Here is a 24011-nt window from a genome sequence, read left to right on the forward strand (position 1 = left end):
CTCACCCTATGCCTACCCAGTTTAGGCCACAAGAAGGATTTGAGGTATATTATGCAGAGGTTTATCACTCCATCAATTAAAAGATTTCCCCAACTCCAAGTTGCTCTGCCAGCCCCAAATTGTGACCTTTGACTCCTTACACTTGTAAGACACGTCTGCTTGAGCTCTTTCACACTGTGAACTTTCCAAACTGGCAACTGCTCTCAGGGGAATAGACAGTTAAATGGCTGTCTCAGCTAATATAGCCTCTCTTTTTCAAGGGTTTATTTTTTCCAGTTTCTGCCTACTTTTGGTTGTTTCCTAGTGGCTTCAAACAGATTTTGTCTTTCATGTTTTGTCCCATGCTTCTTTATTTAGTATCTATTCTGGCAGTTGTATTTTGTTGTTATGTATTTGTTTTCAACAAATACTTTTATTGAGAGCAAAGGGTATGTTTTACTAATCTTTATTTTATCCCACTGTTTGACCCAGAGCAGTGACTTTTATACAGCAGCTACTTAGTAAATGTTGAATTGCATCATTATTTTTATGAAGACCAAGTATGAATGAGGATTTAAAGTCTTCTACTAAAAAGTTGTTATATTTTTAGTATACTACCCTGAGTATGAGTTCAAAAGAAATTTTCTTAGGTAAAATTTTGAAGCATAGTATTGCTTTAAACGTTTTTACTTTAAAATTATTTATATTAAAAATAAGTGTTCATTTATATATTTTAATATTATTTTAACTTTAATTCCTTTTAATGTTGACATATAACATGTGGTTTACAAAACTGCTAAAGTTTCTGCCTAATATGATTGGATTTTCAGTCATTTTATATTAATTTATACAAAAGCAAACCTACTTTTCTGTGTAAAATAGAACAAAGATATCTCTGTTATTTAGAATACTGGTAGTTTCTAAATTATCTGTATTATGTGGTTGAAAATATCTTTGAATAATTTTAGTTTAAAGGAAGACTTTTAAATTCTATTTTAAATTAGACTTTTCAAGATCAGTCTAATGGACAAAAAATTTGTTCCATCATGTCAGCAATATATTAATATAATTTTTGAAGGAGTCATCCAGTTTTCTTTTATTATCAACTTCAGTATTCTCAATTTGTAGGGAAGTGACTGTAGCCCTAATCTTAATAAATTAACCAATTTTTAGCTGTAATTTATAGTCATGAACATTATTTAATACTAACTATACTTTTATTTCATAGCTTAGGGTATACTTCAATGCAAAGAAATATTATAAACTGGTTTCTTTTAAATGCAATTTTTAGTTTGTATAAAAATTCAGTATTTATTGCAGGTCTTATATGATGATCATGCAAAGCTGGTTATGTCAGTTTCAAGAACAGATTATATTATCTGCACAATTACAAACCATAGTTTTATGTGTCCATCTTTATGAGTTTGCCTTTTTGATTACTTGAAATAAGTGAATTGTTGAATGAAGCTAAATGACCTCATTTTTTCTCCTTTCTTCTTCAGAATCAAGTTTCTTACTGGGAAATGCCCAGATTGTGGATTGGCCTGTAGTTTATAGTAATGACGGTTTTTGTAAACTCTCTGGATATCATCGAGCTGACGTCATGCAGAAAAGCAGCACCTGCAGGTAACAGAATAGCTAAGTAATCTTTTCTGAAATTTAACACAAATCTGAATGTAATTAAAAGGCTTAAGCTTACTTGGACTCCCATATACAAACTATAGAGTTAAAAATTATATTAGAATATTAGGGAGACTAAATCATCAATGGAAACATACAGCTTAAGAGCCATTGGTGAGAACTTTTGCAAAAATGAAGATTTTTGTATATCTGTGAGTTAATCAATTCATTCAATAAATATTTTTTGATCACCTACCATGAGCCAGGAATAGTCTAGATGCTGAATTACCACAGGAATGTCTTGTATCAGGGAACAACTTGTGGCATGTGATCTACAGCATCTCTGGAGCAACTAAATTGTCTTGAACAAAACAGAGTAAACACCACCTGGCCAAGTTAAACATGGTCCATGAGAATGTAAAGAACATAAAATAAAGCTCTTACATCCTGTGTAAGCCACATGTACTTGGTAATGGTACATTGTTTGACTCATGTACAGTAGAATCTGACATTTATATTATTATAATGGTTCTTTTAAAAAATATGCCATTTCTGTGAGCTTAAAGAGAATATTAAGAAAAAAGGGGATCAGAAAAAAGAAAAGGAAACTATATATAAGGAACTAATTTAGAACCCAAAACTTTTCACAATATTTCAGTAAGGCCAGATGGGATGTTTTTTCCATGAGTTAATTTTTCTTTAAAGCTCTCATTTAACTAAGCACTGAACCAAGTTATTTTAGAACTACAAGGGATCTGATTTTTTTTTCTAGGCCAAATCCTCTGTTTTTCAGATGAGAAAACTGAGGTAGAGCCATGTTAAGAGACTTGCCTAGAGAAATAGTGATTTATTTTTTCTACACATTTATGCTGAGAAGCATGATATATATATGTGTGTGTATATATATGTGTGTATATATATGTGTAATAGTTATATACATATACAGTTGACCCTGGAACAACACTAGTTTGAACAGTGTGGGTCACTTATAGGTTAATTTTTTCAACCAAATGTGATCAGAAATGTAGTATTAGAGAAATACAGATCAAAAATACAATATTCAAGGGGATGTGAAACCCTTGTGTACAGAGGGCTGACTTTTTATATATGTGGGTTCCACAGGGCTAACTGCAGGACTTAAGTGTGCATGGATTTTGATATATGCAGTGATCCTGGAACCAATCCCCTGTATTTGACTTTCTCTCTCTCTATGTATATAACTGTGTATTTATCTGTGAATTAATCACTTCATTCAATAAATATTTTTTGATCACCTACCATCTACCATGAGCCAAGAATAGTCTAGGTGCTGAGTAATCAGAGGAACATGTATATCTGTATATATACATAAACACAGAGAGAGAAAGGGAGAGAGAGAGAGTCATCCTTGGTATACAGAAGGGATTGGTTGATGACTCTCTCTTTCCCTCTCTAGATATCCTTCATCATCATGAAAGATAGATATTTTATATTATACCATTGAGTTTAAACCTGACTGCACATAGCAATCACTTAAATAGGTTTTGTGAAACAGATTCCTACCCCGCTTAAACCTACTGAATTAGAATCAGTAGGTGATTCTGAAGTGGGTGGGTCAAGCAGGGAGTCAGTATTTTTAACCAACAGCTTAGATGATTCTGGTGCTTATCCAGGCTTGAGAAATAATCTGCTCAAACATTCTGTTCCTTAATCTATGCTCCTCTAGCCACCCTCATTTTTGCCTCTACTAAAGGCATTCTCATATTCAGTCTTCATTCCCAGGTGTGGAAATTGGTAAATGGGAGTGATGAAAATCTGTGGCTTCTGGTTGAGAGGGTCCCTTTGCTAGCACTGATATCATTGGTCCGTATTAAGAATTGCTCCTCTCCTATCCCCCAGAAGGCAGTTTAAGTTAGAAAAAGCTGAGTTTCATGGTAGACCTTATCCTGTGGAACAGGTCCCTAGAGAGTACCAGGAAACACAGATATACTCACACTCCCATTTCTTATTTTTGGACTGCTGACATCCTGTCTTCATGCCGGGTTTGTCTCAGATCTGATCTTCTACCTGAAGGTATTTATGATTCCCTAAACAAGACGGGTTTTTCCCTTCTCTGATTCCTCATAGTTTCTTGTGTATATTTCTGTTGGCATTATCATTTGCCCTTAAACTAACTTGCCTTATCCCTTGGGTTTTTATCCTTATTGCTTTATTGCTTTTGTTGCCATTTTTGAGAAGTACTGCTCTTCATATCTGGATCTATTTTAAGTCCTGCTCTCATCCCTTCTTGTGTCCCATGTATCTGCCCTATCCCTGGCCTATTTTCTTTGCCAAGTACAATTTTTCCTACAAAGGATTCATGAAGAAAATAAGTGCTGGTATGTTATATTAGCTCTTTGCTCCTATGAAAGAGCTGCCTTTCTTCTCCTAACACAAGTACCACAAGTACCAGATTGTAAGTGCCTTAAAAGTAGAGACTCCATCTTGCTCACTTTTCTATGTACAACAGGACACAAGACGGTGTCTTATGTCAGTATTTATTGAATTAGATGGCTTGTTTTGCAATAAACCCTAACCTGGGTCTCACATGCTCTGAATAGCATACTGTTATTTCTTGTATTTCATCCTGTGTTATGACACGAGGTGGGAGAGTTTTGGATTATGCCATGCTTTTTAACTGCATAAAAAAGTATTTGAGTCTTTCCCCAAATTGTCTTTACTTATCAGAGACAGTGTTTTCAAATGATCATGTTCTTAATGTAAACAATTATTACTTACTTGCGTAAAATGCCAGATATGTTTTGTTAACCTAAAAATTGCAACAAGTTTAATGCCCTCACAGAACAATGAAGACTAGCATCTGATATATGAACAAATATCTGACCTTTTTCAGTTTTTCTTGGAAGCATGATTTATTTTAATGTGCTCTTCTTTTAAACTTCCTTATTCTCTTTTAAAATTAGACTATATCCATTTTATGTTTGCTGTAGCATTATTTAGAAGACTGAAGACCTGGAAGTAATCAAAATATCCAGTAGTAGAAGTTTATCTACATCATATGTTGCATATACTGGAAGGACAGTGACACTGGAAAAAACTAACAACATATTATCAAGTAAAAAAAAAGTCTGAAGCAAAACAAAACAACAAACCCAAAACCACCCCCCAAGCAGTTTATAAAACAGTGTTTGCATCATGACTCACATTCTTTTACATATAGCTTTTTTCCCATTTCTTGAATAAATCCAGAAAAGCCTTTAAATGTGAGATACAAAATAACAGAGAGAGAAAAGAAGAAAATTATATGCACATTTAGAAACACAGGGTTGATGGCTAAAAGTTATTATAGTATTTGGAATTACTGACTTATAAGTGAATGTGGAGATAAGTATTTGACACTGAGAATATCCTTGTAAATAATTTTAAAAATTTTGCTTATCATAATAAGTTTTTAGACAGATGTAAGAGAATAAGAAGCTACAAAGTGGTGAGCTTCATTTTATATGGGAAAATACAACCTTTGACACTATACATCTCAGAAAAAAGAATCATTTTTGTATACAACTTGCATTAGATGAATTAAAGTCTATAGGATTAAAGTGACAACTAGGTAAAAATATTACATGCCATAGTTTTAAATGTTCAAAAGTGAATTGTTTTATGGTAAAATAGAAAACACATTAATTTGTGTTGTTATAATATCAAGAGGCTATTCTTTCTTTCTTCTGTTTTCTTATCTTTTTTCGTCTTTGTCCTTCTCAACCCCTCCCATGCTAGACCAGACACACAGAATCAAATTAAACATAGTCCTCAGTTTGTCACAATATTATCATTTTGCTCTCTCTAAGCAAAGCCTCTCTTTATTTCATTTTTTTCCTTTTATTTCTTTTCCCTTTCATCCCATCTCACTTCTTCCTTTTAAGATTATTCATTCTAGAGTGTGTTTATTGTATACCTTTCTATGTGTCTTCTGCTTGTTTATTAAATATGTGTATTCTGGAAATGATATTGCTTTGCATATGTTGGTTTTTAAGATCTATTTAATTCCTACCACACTGTAGTATTTATGGTTTCTTACTCTTTTCATTCACCGTTATGTTTTTAGACTTCTTTGTGTCCTCATATGATGATCTATTCATCATGTCTGATTGTTGTCTAATGTTCTAGTGTCTTCACAGCCTTCGTTCTATTTACACATTCTATTAGTCCTGGAATCTAACTTTGACACTTTGCTACCTCAAACAATTTGGAAATAAGCATCCTCCTACACATCCTCTTGTGGCCCTGTGTGAGAAGTTTTCTATCTCTATCCCCAGAAATGGGATTGCTGGATAATAGAATATATGCAGAGTTTGTAAATTAACTGCTGTGAAATTGTTGCCCAGAGTAACCTTCTGTTTCCATTCTCAGCAGCCATTAGTGAGGGTTCTAGTTTTCCTACATCTTTGCTATGTCATAATAGTACTGAAATTCCTATTTGAAAATATCTGATGTGTGTTAGGTATTGTCTCATTTTTGTTTTAGCTAAAATTATGACACTATAACACTTTTGGATACCTAGGAATTTCAAACGTTGTCCATTTTACTGTGGACATTGCATTTTCCACGCCTTTGGACTGTTTTCCTGTTTACTGGAGGACATGAAAAGTATTGCATGTTTAAAAGAGATTATAGACTTTGGGAGAATGACATTTAAAAGCATGTGATCTTATCTCATGACCTGTAGAAGCTCTGACATTTGGGATATGCTGTCATAGATTAGGTAGGAACCACTTTAGCATTCTACTTCTAATTAACCTGAAATGTTTAAGAGCCTATTCTGCTGTCGTTTTTTGTTTTTGCTTTGGATAGAGGGGTGAGAAGAACAATCAGGTAGTTTAGGTAGGCAGGATTGAGGGGTAGATAGATGCTCTCAAATGAACTTTTTTGAAAGGCCATTTACAATCTCTTATCCAACCCCGTCAAGTTAGACAATTAGTCAGAGATATTAGAAACACTTTATTGGACAGATCTCACAGCAGTTTTATGAACACAGGATTATCTCAGCAGCTACCAAGAGCACGTGACAGATGATGGATGCCAGTCAGTCTGGCTCCATTTGGCTGAGGGCTGTGCTTCTCACGATGAAACTGATGAAAAGTATTGAAGGGCAGAGGTGCCTTGGTGATATCAGTCTCCAAAGGTTAGAGATATACAGTGCTATCCCTGTTTTTCCTTAATTACATGTCATGGATCAACCATTTATTTATTCCAGTGAAATCCTTTGAACACCATATAAATCAATGGGTTGTGAAACCTTTTTGTTATGATTCTCTGTATAAAGGAGTGTCTTTGATTTATTCCAAAACTACCTCTTTCAGATTTTGAAAACTGTATTTTTTTTATTTTTTAATTTTTGAGACAGAGTTTCTCTCTTTTTGCCCAGGCTAGAGTACAATGGTGCGATCTTGGCTCACTGCAACCTCCACCTCCTGCGTTCAAGTGATTCTCTTGCCTCAGCCTCCCAAGTCGATGGGGTTACAGGCGCCCACCACCACGCCTGGCTAATTTTGTATTTTAATGGAGATGGGGTTTCACGTGGCCAGGCTGGTCTCGAACTCCTGACTTCAGGTGATCCGCCTGCCTCGGCCTCCCAAAGTGCTGGGATTACAAGTGTGAGCCACTGCGCCTGGCTGAAAACTGTATTCTTATTTGTTTTTAATTTTTCCTACTTAACTTCCCTTCTCTCAGGCTTTCTCTTGGCAGATCTCAGTCCACCTCCCATTAACATTTATGATTCTATGGTTGTGGCCAGTTCTGAGCTGGAGACCACATTTACCCACTGCGTTAAGGCTATCTGTGTTGCTTTTTTTGATGAAGCATTTGCTAATCTGTGAACTACAGCCTGCAGATAATATTACCCTGTACTATGGTGACTGAATGTTTGTTGCATTTTAGTCTAGACACACTGTTGTACATTTAGCAGAGTAAGAGAAATTGGTGGAACTCATGATTAGGTTATGTTTTCTTCAGAGTTGTAAGGGTCTTTTCTCCTTTGGAAGTCTTTCAATCATTGTAGCCATTCTTACTGCTAGGTATTATAATGAGGCTTGTTTGTGAGATTTTGATAGCAGAGCAAGGGATCCAAGAATAAGTAAATCCTGCTACAAGCCCAAACCACCTGTTCTTCAAAGTTTTCTAGGTCAGATACACATGAAAGATAACTGCCAGATGCCTAGGCGAGCGGTTATGGCCTAGAACAGGCCTGAAGAAAACTTATTCCTTATTCCCAAGATGAAACCAGTCAGTTGTGTGACAAGAAAAGTGGCCAGATTATACAGGAGCAGGCTCTGAGTGAGTGAGTGCTTCAACCTCATGAGCTTGTGAAGAAAGAAGATTCACAGAACCATGCACATCTCCCTTTAAGACACAGTGATCCTGCCTTTTGGAAAGCATGGTTCCTGGAGAATCCTGGAGAAGCTAGAGAGTGAGGCTGGGATTGGGAAGGGGCCTTCTAATCCCATCTGTACATTCCAGTCATATTTCAACCATTGTGTAACATGTTACAATTTGTAACTTTATTTGCATTATCCTTTTGTCATGCTTTGAGTTATATTATTATTGTCATCATTTTACTGATGAAGAAACTATGGGTCAGAGAGGACACAAGACTTGCCCATAAATTATCCAGTTTGTAAGTGGTCCTCCAAATACAAAAGTCCTCTGTTATACCATGACTGCCCAATATTATAACAGAGATATAGATTGCTTCTGTGAATCCAATTTTGTTTGTCTTTCAATAAAGGAACAGTGCAGTAGTTCATTTATAATTACCAAGGAGGAGCTTGGCATCCTATGTAAGAGAGCAAGTGGAAGTTTTATAATTTTAAAAATATTTCCATTACATATTCCTTGAGGATATTTAGTAGAAGATATGAAAACTATGTAAAATTATTATATATGGTTTCTAAAGCCTGTTGATTACTATTTCTATAATTTGTGACCCCTCAAATTCCATTAACCATTCAAAGACTGCATTGAGCTTCACTCATCCTGAGTCAGGCTTCAGGAACTGTGTTAAAATATTTGAACATTCACATGTGACAGAGTCAAGCAAATCAACAAATGTGCCGTACCCATAGAGAACGGGGAGTCATTGATTTATCGGTATGGCTTGGACAACTTTGGATGAAAATACTTTCAGAGATTGAATTAACCTCCAGAACACTTGCCTTGGGAGGATAGATAGAGAGTACATTTCTGACATCCTTTATACTCTGTTTTCAAATACCTCTTATTATTTAACTGCTACATTTCACCCCTTCAAATACATGTTCTGTCACTGGAAATATGTGGTATAATAAATGAAAAATCCGAGTGGAACAATGCAAGAAATGAAAGATTATTTTTTAAAAACAGTATTCGGATTTTAATAATATAGGATTATTTTTCTTAAGTGCCTTTATTTTCCTAGGATAAGTGATGTTAGCATTGGAAGGACTTAACTAATGGAGGTGTATTGTGAATTTTTAATAGCTTATTTAAAAATTACTTGTTTGTTTTTTCTTCTCTTTAGAATTTTAGTTGCATCAGACCTGTGTTGCATTTTTTCTTAGTTGGTGGTATTAAACCAATCCCTCAAAGAGCTTCTTTTTTAAAATTTGAGTTGTAACTTACTTTTAAATCTTTTAGAGTTAATTTTTGATAATTTTTATCCTAGTTGCTTGCTGTATTATAAATTCTTTCTTATTGTTTCTGTTGGCCAATTGTGAATATTATGTTTCAGTTTATTGAACCATAGACACCTGTCATTTAGTAGCAGCGTGAAATGGTTTTTCTTTCTTTTAAGACTACAAACATTTACTTAGGTTATTGCCCTTATCTTGAATTTTAAAATGTTTCTGCTTTATTAAGATTCTTTAATTGAAAATAACAGTTAGTAAAAAACTGATTAAAAAAGTTCACTTGTCTATAAAACTATTATGTACAGTATTAATCTAATTTTTTTTGGGAGAGGAGTTGCTTTATGTTCTTTAGCTGAATAATTTTAATTTAATTGTAATGCCTTCAAGAGATTTTTATAAAACTCACAAGAGCTGAAATTTCAGCTCTAAAAGGAACAGTGGCTTTTCAATGCCAGCTTGCAGGTACGCTTTGAGGTTTCCTGTGTTAGTCTAGATATAAGATATGGAATTCAGAGTCTGTCATTTTATTCTGAGATCTTTTTACTTATTTTGTTATTTTAATGACAAATAAAATTTTTCTTTTTAAATTAAATATATTAAAAATGAAGGATTCAGATTTCTTAGTGCTTGGACAATCTGCCTTATCTACTTTCGTTTCTTAGTTTCTAGAATTCTAGTTGCTTAGGTTGGTGTTATAGAAGGTGGGCTTGAGTTGTCGTGTAATTTCCAGTTGTAATGTGGTGCTATTATTGGGTCCTGTGTGTCATTACTGAATCTTGCTGATAAACTATGCCTTTTAGGTTGTAAATTTTATTGATTGATAATTTCAGGTGTAGATTTTCCATGAAGATAATGAATCTGAACCTTCAGGGGCCCTCATTTGAGTGCATGTCTTTCGAGGCTCTGTTCTTAATCTTGTTTTATAATTTTGTATTCTTTTTCTTAAGGAGGGCTCCACAAATTGTATAAGCTTCAGCCTCCACCACACTTTGGATCTGCCTCTGGTCAATATGTGAACTCTTTGAAAACTGAAAGAAAAGCAATAACAAAGATAAATATTTGATCTTTCAAAATCTTAGTTAAGGTATTCAGTAATGCCACATTTTCTTTCCTGGTGGAAGAAATGGTCTGCACAGTCATACCGATCAGCAGAACTGTGGATCTAAAACCAGATGTACAACTGATGATTTTGAAAGCATTGAGAATGGAGTTTTAGAGGCATGTAGTTATTGAGTGAGTTCTGTTATTTAGATAATCAGACTTTTGCCAAGGTTCTCTTAGAAAAATAGAGAATGTCAAACATTGGAAAGTTTTTGTGGAATATAGACATTCATTCCTTAATCTGTGTTTTGTATGTTCCTCTAACAACTGTAATAATGTATGATTTTTTCAAGGTGCCAGCTTTACTTCCCTCCCGCTAGCCACACTTGTACCTGTCTTAAGGAAATCTCCTGAAATGATGAGAATGTCAATGCATTATATGTATAATATGCAATCCTCACTTTATTATGATAGTATGGAAACATAACAAGGTATATGCAAGCTGAAACCACATAATAACGATCTTAATACTCAATAAAAATTATGCTTGTTTTAGCATCTTTAAAAATGTTTGTCAAAACATTAAAAATTCTCTTATTGTTGGTTATCAATGAAGGGAGCTGAATATAATAGGAAAACTCATATTTATGTAGTATGCTGTGATTTTGAACATTAGAAACATTGAGAATGGGGGAAGTGTTTTATTTATTCTTTAAAAACTTATCACAAGTCATTTGAACAATATTTGCCTTTTCAGAATATAACTTTCTGTATAAAGGCAGCATCTTTTCTATCTCCTCGAAAATTGTCACCCTCCTTTCTAAGTTAGAATTAATTTCAAATATTTTATTCTTCCACTTTTACTATTGTGAGCAATGTACTAGAGCTCCTTTAATGAGGAGCTTTTGTTTGTTTCTTTGTTTTTGAACTGGTGTCACCTCCTCTGGGAAACCTTCATCCTTTTTGTTACAACCACTTTCCTCATTTATATTGATGAGTTCACCTTCACTAAGTCCTTTTGGCTGCATAGCTAGAGTCTCCCAAATGGCAGCAGTATCGACATTTCCATGGTCACCTATTTCTCTTATAACTTCTTTTATGTTCAATTTGAATTCCACTTCCAACATTATTATTTGTCATTTCTTTGGTGGACTTTAATTTTTGTTGGCTACTTACTGCTTTTGATTATCCATTTTTGTAAAATGTCACGTAGGTTTATCACTGAGAGACAAGGAGGCAATATGACTACATGCTTTTCAGTCTGTGCGTGAACTGAATAACAGCTGTGCCGTTACCAATACTGACATACTTTGAAAGAAGTGATGTGATCAGTGACTAGTTGTGAAGGTGCATCTGTTATTTTTCTAGTGATTTGTAGACTGAAGATCAAGCAGCAAAGCTTGCGCTTTGTGCAATTACTCGGTTAACATACTGTGGTAACTGAAATTTGAACTGTGTTGTGGAACTGGTGTAATTTAACTAAACCATAGTGACTGAAATCTGTGCATGCGGGAACTGTGTAAAGCAAGAACTGCCTCTCATGATTTGAATATTTTAGTTCATTGTGGAGGAGCAACATTATGTTTTGTAACCACATTTGACTATTTAATCAAAGACAACTATATGATTTTTGTAGCGTTTGAAAGGCAACACAAAAGTGAAATCGATTGTTTCTTTTTTTTTCCCCTCCAGTTTTATGTATGGGGAATTGACTGACAAGAAGACCATTGAGAAAGTAAGGCAAACTTTTGACAACTACGAGTCAAACTGCTTTGAAGTTCTTCTGTACAAGAAAAACAGTAGGTATCTCAATTATTAATAAGATGTGCCAACTCTTTATGAATATTACGTTTGGTAAGTCATAGTGGAGCTAAAATGTAGAAAGCATGTAAAACTTCTATTGCTTCTTTTCTTGGCAGGGGCAGAGGTTGCTGGTGAAATTAGATAATAAAATTAATAAATAATTCTACCTATGGAAAGCAACCTTTTGAGGAATGGAAGAAAAATGAGATGCATCCTAAATATGACTTTCGTATCAGGAGCACAACATTTTGTAATTAATACTTATGATAAAGATCCTATAATTATGTGACAACAACTAAAATTGACAGATACATGTATTAATTTCTTCTTATGGTTAAAGAAAATGGTAATTGCTAACACTGGATATGTGGAATTACCTTTCAACACAAACACAGGCAATGTGAATATGTGGTAGCTACTTGAGGGGAATCTCTACCAATACAGCCTTTTGCCAGCCTGAGACTCTTTTGTGAGAAAGCCTAGTAGAAAGTAGTCATTGTTCTCAGAACAGATCATTCACATTTGGTAAATTTGTACTGATTGTTGGGAACTTTCTCTGGCATGAGATTTGTATGTGGTAAGGTATTATATAGTGACATAATATCTCATGATATAGACTTTCCATCAGAGTTTGGAGGGAAAAAACCAACCCAACAAAAACCGAGTGTACTCAACAACTCAGTCCCCTTTCTAATTCACTTTATTTGCATGGTTACTTACTTTTATCTTTTTGCTCTTTCCACAAATTTTTCTTTCTTTCTTTTTTCAAATGAACAGTCACTTCATAAGATGAGTCAATTTATTTATTGCTAATAGCAGATGATAGCAAAGTCCATTATTATCTTTGATGGAAATTGATGGTTACTAAATTCTTCCCAAGTTTGGAAAACATTCTCGCTTCAACAGGCAATGTCTGTTCCATGTTCAGTGCCTGTTGGATCTTGTGGAGCATAATTTATCCTGTCCATTTACTTGAAACATTTTTTATCTGTGGAATATTTGGAATTAAAATTTGATTTCTCTTTTTATTAGTAGACTAATAAAGGAATAACAGTGTTAGGCATTGCCTCAAAGTAGTGCACTTGATAACGGAAACATTTGTGTTTAGTAATTTTACTTAAGGAATGGCTTATCTTATCTTTCATTTTACATCAAGGCCAAAGAGATATTTCAGTTTGAAGTCATAGCTAGATGTCACCTGGCTTGTCACCTAGAAAACAATCCCTTCTGAATGGTCAGCTCTGTCCTCTGCAAGAGAAAAGGCAGGCTGTAGGTGCTTTCTGGGTCTTTTTTGCCAGGTCTAAATACATATCGATAATTTGTAGGAGACCTGTATACCAAAAAACCCTTCATTTTCATATGGTTTGTTAACTCTTCAATAATTTAGATATGTACTCCAAATTTAGCAAATAATGTAAGAATATTCCCTATAACTAAGGTCATTCACTCTCTGACATTTAAACAAAAATAAACAAACATTTGCCCGACTTTAAAGCCCCAAAGACAAGTCCATAGTTTCTGAGTTTCTCAAAAATATCTTAGTGAAGCCTAGGTGACATAGCAAGACCCTGCCTCTATGAAAAAAGAAAAGCTGGGCATGAAGGCACATGCCTGTAGTCCCAGCTACTCACGGGAGGCTGAGGCAGGTAGATCGCTTGGGCTCAGGAGTTCGAGGTTGCAGTGAGCTATGATCGTGCTACTGTATTCCAGCCTGGGTAACAGAGCAAGACCCTGTAATGACAACCACCACAACAAAATATCTTAGTGGAATTTGTGCTTATTTACTTTAAATCATGTTAGTAATTCCTTGAATTTTACATTTCCAGAAGTCCTTCCAAGGTAGTTTAGATATTTTGCCTTATGTTAATGGATTGAAATTATTATCTGACCATTGTTCAGGCCTATCTGGTTCTTTCCTGATAACTCTCTATGCAGATAAGTTCCTGCTTATAGCCAATAGGATATATACCCCATAGCATTGTAAATTAAAACTCATGCCTCCTTTCTGTGTGCTATCTACATTGGGTTTTGTTTTTGTTTTCCTCTTTAGGGAAGGATAGGTGTTATCCATGTGGAGTTTTGCTATTTAACTGCAGCTTTTAAAAAGTCTTGCAAATAGCTGAAAGGTTTTGAATATCAACTGAGAAAAATATATTTTTGTGATTTAAAAAAAATGTTATGTAGAAAAATTCACATCTGTAGAAAACTGTTTTGGGAATGGCTATGTGCCAAGTTCTCCCACTACTTCCTTTAAGTAATTAGGTTAAACATCATTTTGCAAATGGGGGAATTGAGGCATCTGACTGAATATGCATCACCATTGAAATTTTAGTTTGCAGCCTCTGTTCTGTAGGTCCAGTGCTCTGATTAGCAGGGGGCTGTTTCTTCTGTGGGGAAAGAAATGATAGCTCTGAGCTTAAAATAGCTCTTTCTGTGTACTCAAAGGCAGAATTGACAGCTGAGGCTCCTCCAAGTCATCAATGCTGAAACTCTGCACTGAGATTCAGTGGCAGCAGGTTCCTCTGCTTAACCCTCCCAGACTCCCCAGCCCTCTGAACCCCAAATCCAGAATATGAAGGATCTATCACCAGATACTTGGCAAATACTGAGCCTACTTGGGGAAGTATGACCCTGTGGCTTGGAAAGTTGAAAAACAATTACCTTCATATCTAAAGCAGTTGTAAAGAGAGCCCAGACTCTGCCAGAATTTGAAAAGTTGCAGTTTTCACAGGAGGGCGTGAAATCTAACATCATCTCTTTCTGTTCGGATTTCTAACAGACCTTGGAAAATGACTTCTTTTTTTAGTGCCCTTTTCTCTTTGTTTATGACCCTTCTGCCTCAAGCTCACTGTGTTGGAATAGCCATAGGCCATGTATCCACTAACGTCTGGGCCTGGTGATTTGTAAAACTGTGCACATCACTCACAGTTCCTGGACATGCTGTGTAAAATACGAAAACAGAAAAAAGTGAACAAGCCTCTAGGGGAGATGATGTGATTATTTCTGAGGTCTGTGTCTTATTCTACCATCATTTTGGAAAGGGCCACGTCCTTCCATAGGGCCCCCTGGGGTTGCAAAAAACCTGATTGTCACAGCTGAATAGTCCCATAGAAATCTTCTTTCTTTAATTCTCTGGCTTCTTGAGCTTGGTAGTTATCTCATCTTGTCTAAATGAAAAATTCCCCTTTGTGGTGACATTAGGTGACTTTTTAATTTTTTATTTTTTTAGGCTATGGGAATAGAAATGCTTCTTATTCAGTTCTCAATGGAAGCTAGTAAAATGCTAGGGTCTTACCTACAGATGATTAATAGCTGCATGGTTCACTCCCTAAATCCTAAACCTTATAAAAACCTTTGTGTCTTAAAATAGAATATTTGGAGGGGCTTTACCACACTGTGGCTTGAAGAAAATATGATGAGAAAAGTGTCTCTTTGATTGTAATGTAAATGTGTCTCTTTGATTGTAATGGCACCTTCCTTCAGTGTTTTATCACCTAACAGATAATCACACCTTTGAAGGCATTTATTGTGCCTTCACATATTTATATTTGTTATATGCCAGTTCCTGATTTGTCCAAATTGTAAGCCTTGAATACTTTGATACCCTCTGCCCTAGAGAACAGAGTCTGCAGTAGCCATCCTTTGAAGAATGTGTCGATAGAGTCCAGCTTCATGCTCTTTGAGTGAGCGAGGTAGGAAGCTGTGGCTTGAAAAGATGCCTGGGGATCTCAAAGGCTGGGGACATGTCTTTTTTTTTCTTTCAGGCTGCCTTAACAGTTTCAAGTAGATTTCTGTGTACATCGGGCATCAAGTTTTGCTGACATCCTCTCTCTCTGATGTGGGGATGCAGTCAAAGCCATAGAGCTATCATATAAGTCTATCTGACTGATGAGAGCCTTGGGATAGAAACAGTATTTTAGATGTCCCTCTAAGAGGAATGCTTATTAGAGGATCAGGTATGGCTGTTGCAGTTAATTGGAAACACTTGTCAAACTGACAAGACGAGAGAAGCAGGTATGAGTGATCACAATTGGTAAGACTCTCAGAAGAAAGTTGGAGAGAGTAGCAGTGGTAGAGGGACGCAGACCTACAGGTGATGCTGGGATTGCTTAAGTAGCCTGCACTGTGAAATGACAACCTGTGCTTTACTTTAGAATTTTGATATTTTGGCTTGAATACTGTGTACGTTAAATTTGAATAACTGGTAGTTGATACCAAATCAAACGTTTATTGATTATTTGTAGTAATTAATATGCTACTGTTTTGTTGTTGATTCCTGGCATAGCTGTTGGCAGCTGAAGGAAGAAAGAAGCCAGGAGACCAAAACATTGCTGTGGCCATGCCACACTCTAATGTCCTTTCCCCGACTTCTCTCTGTTACAGGAACCCCTGTTTGGTTTTATATGCAAATTGCACCAATAAGAAATGAACATGAAAAGGTGGTCTTGTTCCTGTGTACTTTCAAGGATATTACGTTGTTCAAACAGCCAATAGAGGATGATTCAACAAAAGGTAATTTTCAAAAGAATTACTACATTGAAAAATTAGGCTGTTGCTAAGAGATCTTATTATTTTACCTCCACTCGTTGAACTGGAAAGCAAAATTCTACTATGAGGCCTTTCTTTTGCTTCATTGCTTGGCATCTGTTTTATTCAATCATATTGTCGGAATAGAAATAGCATGGCTATCCAAAGTTGAAATATAGGTTGGTTAACTTGTAACATGAGTAAGAAAATTTATAGAGCATTTTTTTGTTGTTGTTTTTCAGTCAAAGTCTCACTCTGTTGTTTGGGCCAGAGTGCAGTGTTATTATCTCAGCTCACTGTAATTTCCGTCTCCCAGGCTCAAGTGATCCCCCTACCTCAGCCCCCTGAGTAGCTGGGACTACAGGAGTGCACCACCATATCTGGCTAATTTTTCCATTTTTTGTAGAGTCAGGGTTTCGCTGTGTTGCCAAGGCTGGTTTCAAACTCTTGGGCTCAAGTTATCTGCCCACCTTGGCCTCCCAAAATGCTGGGATTACAGGCGTGAGCCATGCACCTGGCTGAGCATTGTTAATTTTGAATCAATATAATTGGAATTTCAACACCACATACCATGGTGAGCTTTAGAACCCAAACGTAAGAATTGGTGAAATGGTTTGAGTGAAATCTAACTAGAGCTCAGTTGGTTAGTTGATTGAATTTTGTTGAATTAGTTAAAGTTGTAATAGTTGACTTTTTCAAGTTATTTTTCAGTTTTTATTTATTCTGTTGTGTAGTGCCTAGGCTAGATGTTACTAGATTATGGAAAGAATAATTTTGTCATCAGGAGAGTGGCTGGCAAAATGCAAACCTTCCGACTGTAGTCTTATTGACTAAAATAGTCAAAGAGACTGCTATAGAAGCTACTAGTCAGTGGCACGTGCTTTTACCTCCTTTTCTTTGTAATTTATTCCCAATTTATTCTCTCCAATTATGTTTAAATTAGAAACTGGTGTCATATAAATGAAGAATTTCAAATAACCTTAGAAGTAGCTTTTATGAAATGTTATTTTTAATAATCTCTTAGGAAACTAAAAATAAAATGTCTCCCTCTTTGCGTTTGGCAAACATCGCCTTTCCTTACTTCTTTTTTAAAAAACTGGCATAGAAACTTTAATCTCTCCAACTGTAATCATAATTATAGAAAAAATCACATTAAGTTTATTCCTTGCACAGGAGCTCACGTATATAATGTTGTATCTGCTCAGTTTCTGGTTAACATCAAATTGCAAGAGGAGAATTTTTACAGTGTGCAAATCATTCAAAGTATGACAGAGAACAATTTATTTGTACTTTGAAGATCGAATAAAGTATTCGGTTTGGACCCATACTCCCTGTTTCTATGCCTTTACACATAGGCTCAGTGCCTAGGAAATTTAAGATAACTATAAATACTGCTTTTAAATTGAACAGTCTTCTAATAGTATTTAGGTTTAGTGCTCATTTGCTTGTTTTAACATTCGTGGTGCTCCATCCAATAGCCAGAGAATACATATTCTTAACCTCACGTGGAGTGGAGCGTTCACCAGAGAGATCACATTCTGGGCCATAAAGCCTATCTTAATAAATTTTTAAAAATATAAATCTTAAAAAGTATGTTCTCAGACCAAAGTGGAATTAAACTAGAAATGAGTAACAGAAAGATATCTGGAAGATCCTGAAATATTTGGAAATTAAACATGTTTCTAAATAAATCAAAGAAGCAGCCTTAAGATAAGTTAGAAAAATATTTAACTAAAGAAAAATGAAAATACAATTTATCAAATTTTTGAGATGCAGCAAAAGCAGTGCTTAGAGGGAAATATGTAACATTAAATGCATATATTAGAAAAGAAGAAAGACATAAAATCAATAACCTAAGATTCTACCTTAGAAACTAGATAAAGAAAAACAATTTAAACCAAAGCAAACTGAAGACAAGAAATAATAAACCTTACAGCAGAAATCAATGAACTAGGCAACAGGACATCAGAGAAAATCACAAAAACCCAAAGCTGGTTCTTTGAACAGGTCATTAAAGTCAGTAAACCACTAGCCAGGCTAACTGAGAACAAAGGATAAAGACACAAATTACCATTTATCAGAAATTAAAGAAGGTTCCGCTACTGTTCATCCCATGGACTTTCAAGCAGAGTAAAGGGTTACTGCGAACAACTCTATAGCTACCATTGATAAGCTGGATGAAACAGACCAGTTCCTTGAAACACGAAAACTACCAAAACTTACAGAAGGAAAAATAGATAAACTTCATTTGCTCTTCATTTATTTAAAAAATTAATAATAATTAATAATCTTCCAAAACCAAGAAAAGACCAGGTGCAAGTGATTTCATGGTAAGCTCTACCGTACGTTTAGGGAAGAAATAATAACAGTTCTTCAAGTCTTTTCCAGATAATAGAAGCAGAGGGAGGTCTCTTAACTTAACTCTGAGGCAAGCACTACCCATATAGCAAAACCAGAAAAAGACATTACAAGAAAGGGAAACTACATATATATATATATATATATATATATAAAATATATAATATATATTATATATAATATATAATCTATATATATTCTATATAAATGTATAGACTATATATATTATTTATATATATATATATTTTTCTTTGAGACAGAGTCTTGCTCTGTCACCCAGGCTGGAGTGCAGTGGCACAATCTCGGCTCACTGCAAGCTCCGACTCCCAGGTTCACGCCATTCTCCTGCCTCAGCCTCCCAAGTAGCTGGGACTACAGGCCCCCGCTACCACACCTGGCTAATTTCTTTTTGTATTTTTAGTAGAGATGGAGTTTCACCATGTTAGCCAGTGGTCTCAATCTCCTGACCTCGTGATCCACCTGCCTCGGCCTCCCAAACCAGTATTTTTCATGAATATAGATTCAAAATCCTCTACAAAAATTAAATCCATCAATGTCTAAAAAGAATTATGACAACCAAGTGGGGTTTATCCCACTTATGCAAGGCTGGTTTAACATTCAAAAACCAATTGCTGTAGTCTACCATACAAACATGTAATTCACAAAATAATGAAGAAAAGTCAGGATTATGCCAGTCAGCACAGAGAAGGCACTTGATGAAATCCAGCACTTGTTCTTGATAAAAACTCTCAGTCAAGTTTGAATAGAGGGGAACTTCTCTAGTTTAATAAGGAACATCTATAAAAAGCCTATAGTATTCTATTTTTTCTTGTACCCATTAACCATCTCACCATCCTACCCACCAACTACCCTTCCCAGCCTTTTGTAACCATCCTTCTACTCTCTGTGTCCCTGACGTCAATTGTTTTGATTTTTACATAACTAAAAGAGCTTAACTGGATTGTTTGTAACACAAAGGATAAATGCTTGAGGGGATAGATACCTTGTTCTCCATGATGTGGCTATGATGCATTGCGTGCCTGTATCAAAATGTCTCATATACCTATAAATATACACAGCTACTATATACCCACAAAAATTAAAAATAAAAAAATTCTACTGCTAACAGTGGTCTATATCTTAAAGTTATATATTTTTAAACAAAAGAGAAATGATTGGTGTCGGATTTGTGACCTAACATATTCTTCAAATGAATTTTTTTTGCCTTCACGCATGAATGATAATCAGACAGAATAAAAAGCTTTGATCATAGTCTTTTCCTCTCAAAAAAATATGTATTTGTATTTGCACTAGATGATTATTGTTTTCTCTCATTTACTTTAAGTGATTTCATGGCACAGATGAAGTTGGCCAAAGAAAGTACAGTACTTTCGCAGCACTTTTGACCGGCTGAACCTAAGTGGTGGTGTCAGTAACTACATATCTATTTATGGAAACTGAAAGTCGGCAACATTTTGCAATGAAGTTGGGGAAAGGGTGCTGATATTGAAGGGTTGACTTTTCTTTCTGAAATTAATGCCTCTCCTTTATCTGCATCCCCACACCGGAATCACAGAATACTTTGTAAGGCTCAGTCTCTTTGAAATGAATAATTCATTTTTATAAAAAAATGATATTTGTAAAAGCTCCAGACAACTCATACTCCTTGGTTTTTTAACTATGGGTTTGATAGACATGTAAATTAGAATTTATAGGGAAAATCAGACCCCATTGTGAAAAGCATTAAAGAAAAAAATCTCTTTCCAGTGCCAGAATCTGTAGATGAGCTTATTTTAAATAGACTTTTGAGACTTCTCTGTATCTTCCAAACACATAGCAGATTACCAAAAAAGTATTGTAAAATGTAACTATGAATGGTGTGTGTGAGCTGCTTTCAATTATTCATTTGAACTGTACATTTAACATGAAAAATTCAATAGAAATAAAATATTTATGCCATTAAGTCATCATCCTATATCTTGAAGCTAGCAGTGTAGGAAAGTATGTTTTAAAATATTGGCATAAGCACCTATCTTTCAGCTTTTTAAATCAAGTAAAGGAACCATGGAACTTTTGGGAAATAATGGATGAGATGACATGATAACACCATAATATCAAAATAATTTGGGTGTAGAGCATTGAACTTGGATATAGTAGACTGGCTGTTGATTCTGTTTTGGGCACCAGAGTTACTTAACCTGAGCCTTTTCAGGACTCTTATAGGAATATTTTATCCTCCTTGTCTTACATTTATCTATTTTTTTTTCCCAACAAAAAATTGGGAATATGGTGCAGGCACGATTCTAGGTCCTGGAGATACAAAGTCCCTTCTGTCACATTCTAGTGGGAGAGGCAAACAAGAAAATATATAGTGGAAGCTTTCTTTTGATTGCTCCATTGTCTCAGTAAAAACAGGAATCACAGTTATCAACTGAGAGTAAAGATGGCGAAGGATGTGAGAAGAGTGGAGTGTGTCTGAACTGGTTATCTAAGAGAGTGGAATAGTGAATGGAAAAGAGAAACACAGCAGGATTTCTGAGCCACACAAAGGTCCATTTCAGGCTAGTGGTCATAAATTTCACTAGTTACCTATGAGCATAATATTGTGTTTTAATCCACTCATATTTAGTCAAAGAGGTGTAGATACAGAAGTAAGTGAAAAGTTGTGTTTATCTAAAGTTGAAGTTTGGTCAGGTGAATAAGAGAAGACTCAGGGACTCCAAAGATCTGGGAGTTGAGGATGTTTACAAGGGTGTTTGCAAAATTTTGAAGAAATACTTCATTGATAAAAATTCTGCGAGCATATAAGAAATAGTGTTCTAGCATTCAGAACAGACACGTGAATCTACACACTGGCAAAATCGGAATGTAATCCCAGAGCAAGGGCTTTTTACCTTCTTAGCATGAAAGGGGCCAGGTGATAGGAGCAAGGCGTCCAAGTCCTTGCAGGATTTGCCAAAATTGACCGGAATTAACATCAATCTCCTACTTGTATCGATATTTTTACCAAGAAACTTAGACATATGATTGAAAGACTTGAATAAATGGATTCATTCTGAATTTTATTTCTGAATCATATCTGGGACAATAATTATAACATGTGATGGCAGCCAACTAATTTGCATGTACCTCTTCCTTGTAATCAATCTATGATTACCAAACTTTTATTCTGAATTGATGTTTTGTCTTTGACTGACACTGGGTAATGTCAACAATACCTTTGAATTATACCATGATGGATGGTTGCAAAAACCATCGAAAGGGAAGGAAGCCAGTGTTGATGGAGTAGTTAATATATGCCAAGAACTTTATATTCATTATTGGTCATTTCTATATTTCTGAAAATTAGTATTGTTATCTCCATTTTACTGTTGAAGATTCTGACACTCAACATCTGACTGATTTCAAATCCCATGTTCTCTCTATTGCACCTATGCTGCCCCATCCTTCTCATTGGAGACTTATTGTTGAGGTTTAACTACCTCAATCCCTTGTTTTCCTTTTTCCCCACAAAAATGAAGCACAGGTTGCGAATACTCTCATTCGGATAGAATTATGCTGCTTTGAACCAAGTAAACTAACTGATAATAATTTAAGGGGGCATAGTGTTCCTGTTTTTTTTTTTTGTTCCTGGTAGTGAGGTCTTGATATTGTTGTTCAGGTAATCAGTCAGTGGTACCTGATACATTATTTATAATAATACAAAGAGGAAAATTACAGCCAAGAAATCCATTCTGTTGATTATCCATATGTGTTCTAAAAGAGATGGCCTAAATCTCTGCCCATTTATACTGTACAGTATTTTCAAACAGACTCCAAAACTGCCAAGATAATTACAGTGTGAAATATCTTGTGCCAAATAGTTATGGCATCTTCTTGCCAATAATTGAGACAAAAAAAATTCCCATAGAATAAAAAATAACAGCCAAAATAGCAAGCTTCTCCTTGTGGAAGCCAATGGTTTTCTTTAGAGAGGAAACAACAGATGAAATATGAGTAATTATACTATGTAGTCTCTTTGGCCAAGAGTATAATTGTTTACCTAAGCTTTTTTCTTATAGATTAGAATCTTGTGTTGCAGTCTAGTAGATTGATTTAACTGCCTCTGTGACTTCTTTTTATTTTTAAGATTAGGCAGTCCATGACAAAGAGGTTAATTGCAACCCAATAGAGCTAAACTAATGTTTTATTAAGAAGGAGTTGGCATCTTGAGCTTTTAGGAGAACAAATGTTCTCATAATGCCATGAACAACTTACAGAGCAAGTATTAGGCTCTTCATATTCAGCTGTCTGTTCGCATTACCCTATATCGACCACATCTAAGTAACATCAGCAAACTTTGCTGAATAATCAGTCACACCAGTTAGGTCTCTAAAGGTGAGATCAGTAAATGTATCACTGGGAAAAGTTGGAACTGCTGATACGTCTTTTTTCTCTGACCTAGACAGTATGGCAGCTCAACTTTTTCAAAGTTTGTACAGTACAAGTTGATGAGAGATCAAATGAACTAATATAGCTAATAATAGGTAATTCCAGACTTGTTCAAGAATACAAAGGGATTGGTATAAGACATTGTTAGTGATAGCAAAAATTTAGAATCTACTCCAATGTGCATGATTGAAACATATGTGTGATCAGGAAGGAGCAAATGATCAATTCTCTGAGATGATAGAGGTGCAGGTAAGAACCAGGTGCTGTAGTGGTTTAGTCTGGAGGTAAATGGGAGAGAAGGGAAACTGAAGCCTGTCACATTTCTAGGACCATTTTGCCAAAAGCAATCTATAGATTCAATGCCATTCTTATCAAAATACCAATGTTATTTTTTTTACAGAATTAGAAAAACAAATTCATATGGAACTAAAAAAATTCATATGGAACTAAAATTCATATGGAACTAGAAAAGACCCCAAATAGCCAAAGTAATCTTAAGCAAAAAGAATAAAACTGAAGACATCACATTACCTGACTTCAAGTTATATTACAAAGCTATAGTAAACTCAACAGCACAGTACTGATATAAAAATAGACACATTGATCAAT

The 24011-nt window shown here is 35.2% G+C and overlaps 1 protein-coding gene across 2 annotated transcripts in view; it reads left to right on the forward strand.

Moving 5' to 3' along the window:
- Positions 1 to 24011, forward strand: part of KCNH5 (potassium voltage-gated channel subfamily H member 5) — a 362650-nt gene that overhangs the window by 27670 nt on the left and 310969 nt on the right. For both annotated transcript variants that reach the window (XM_030930684.1, XM_030930685.1), the window contains exons 2-4: positions 1482 to 1605; positions 11976 to 12082; positions 16470 to 16598. In XM_030930684.1, the coding sequence (XP_030786544.1) occupies positions 1482 to 1605; positions 11976 to 12082; positions 16470 to 16598 (360 nt within the window). The remainder of the gene's footprint in view (positions 1 to 1481; positions 1606 to 11975; positions 12083 to 16469; positions 16599 to 24011) is intronic.

The sequence above is a fragment of the Rhinopithecus roxellana genome, chromosome 5 (genome assembly GCF_007565055.1).
Source record: "Rhinopithecus roxellana isolate Shanxi Qingling chromosome 5, ASM756505v1, whole genome shotgun sequence".
NCBI lineage: Eukaryota > Metazoa > Chordata > Mammalia > Primates > Cercopithecidae > Rhinopithecus > Rhinopithecus roxellana.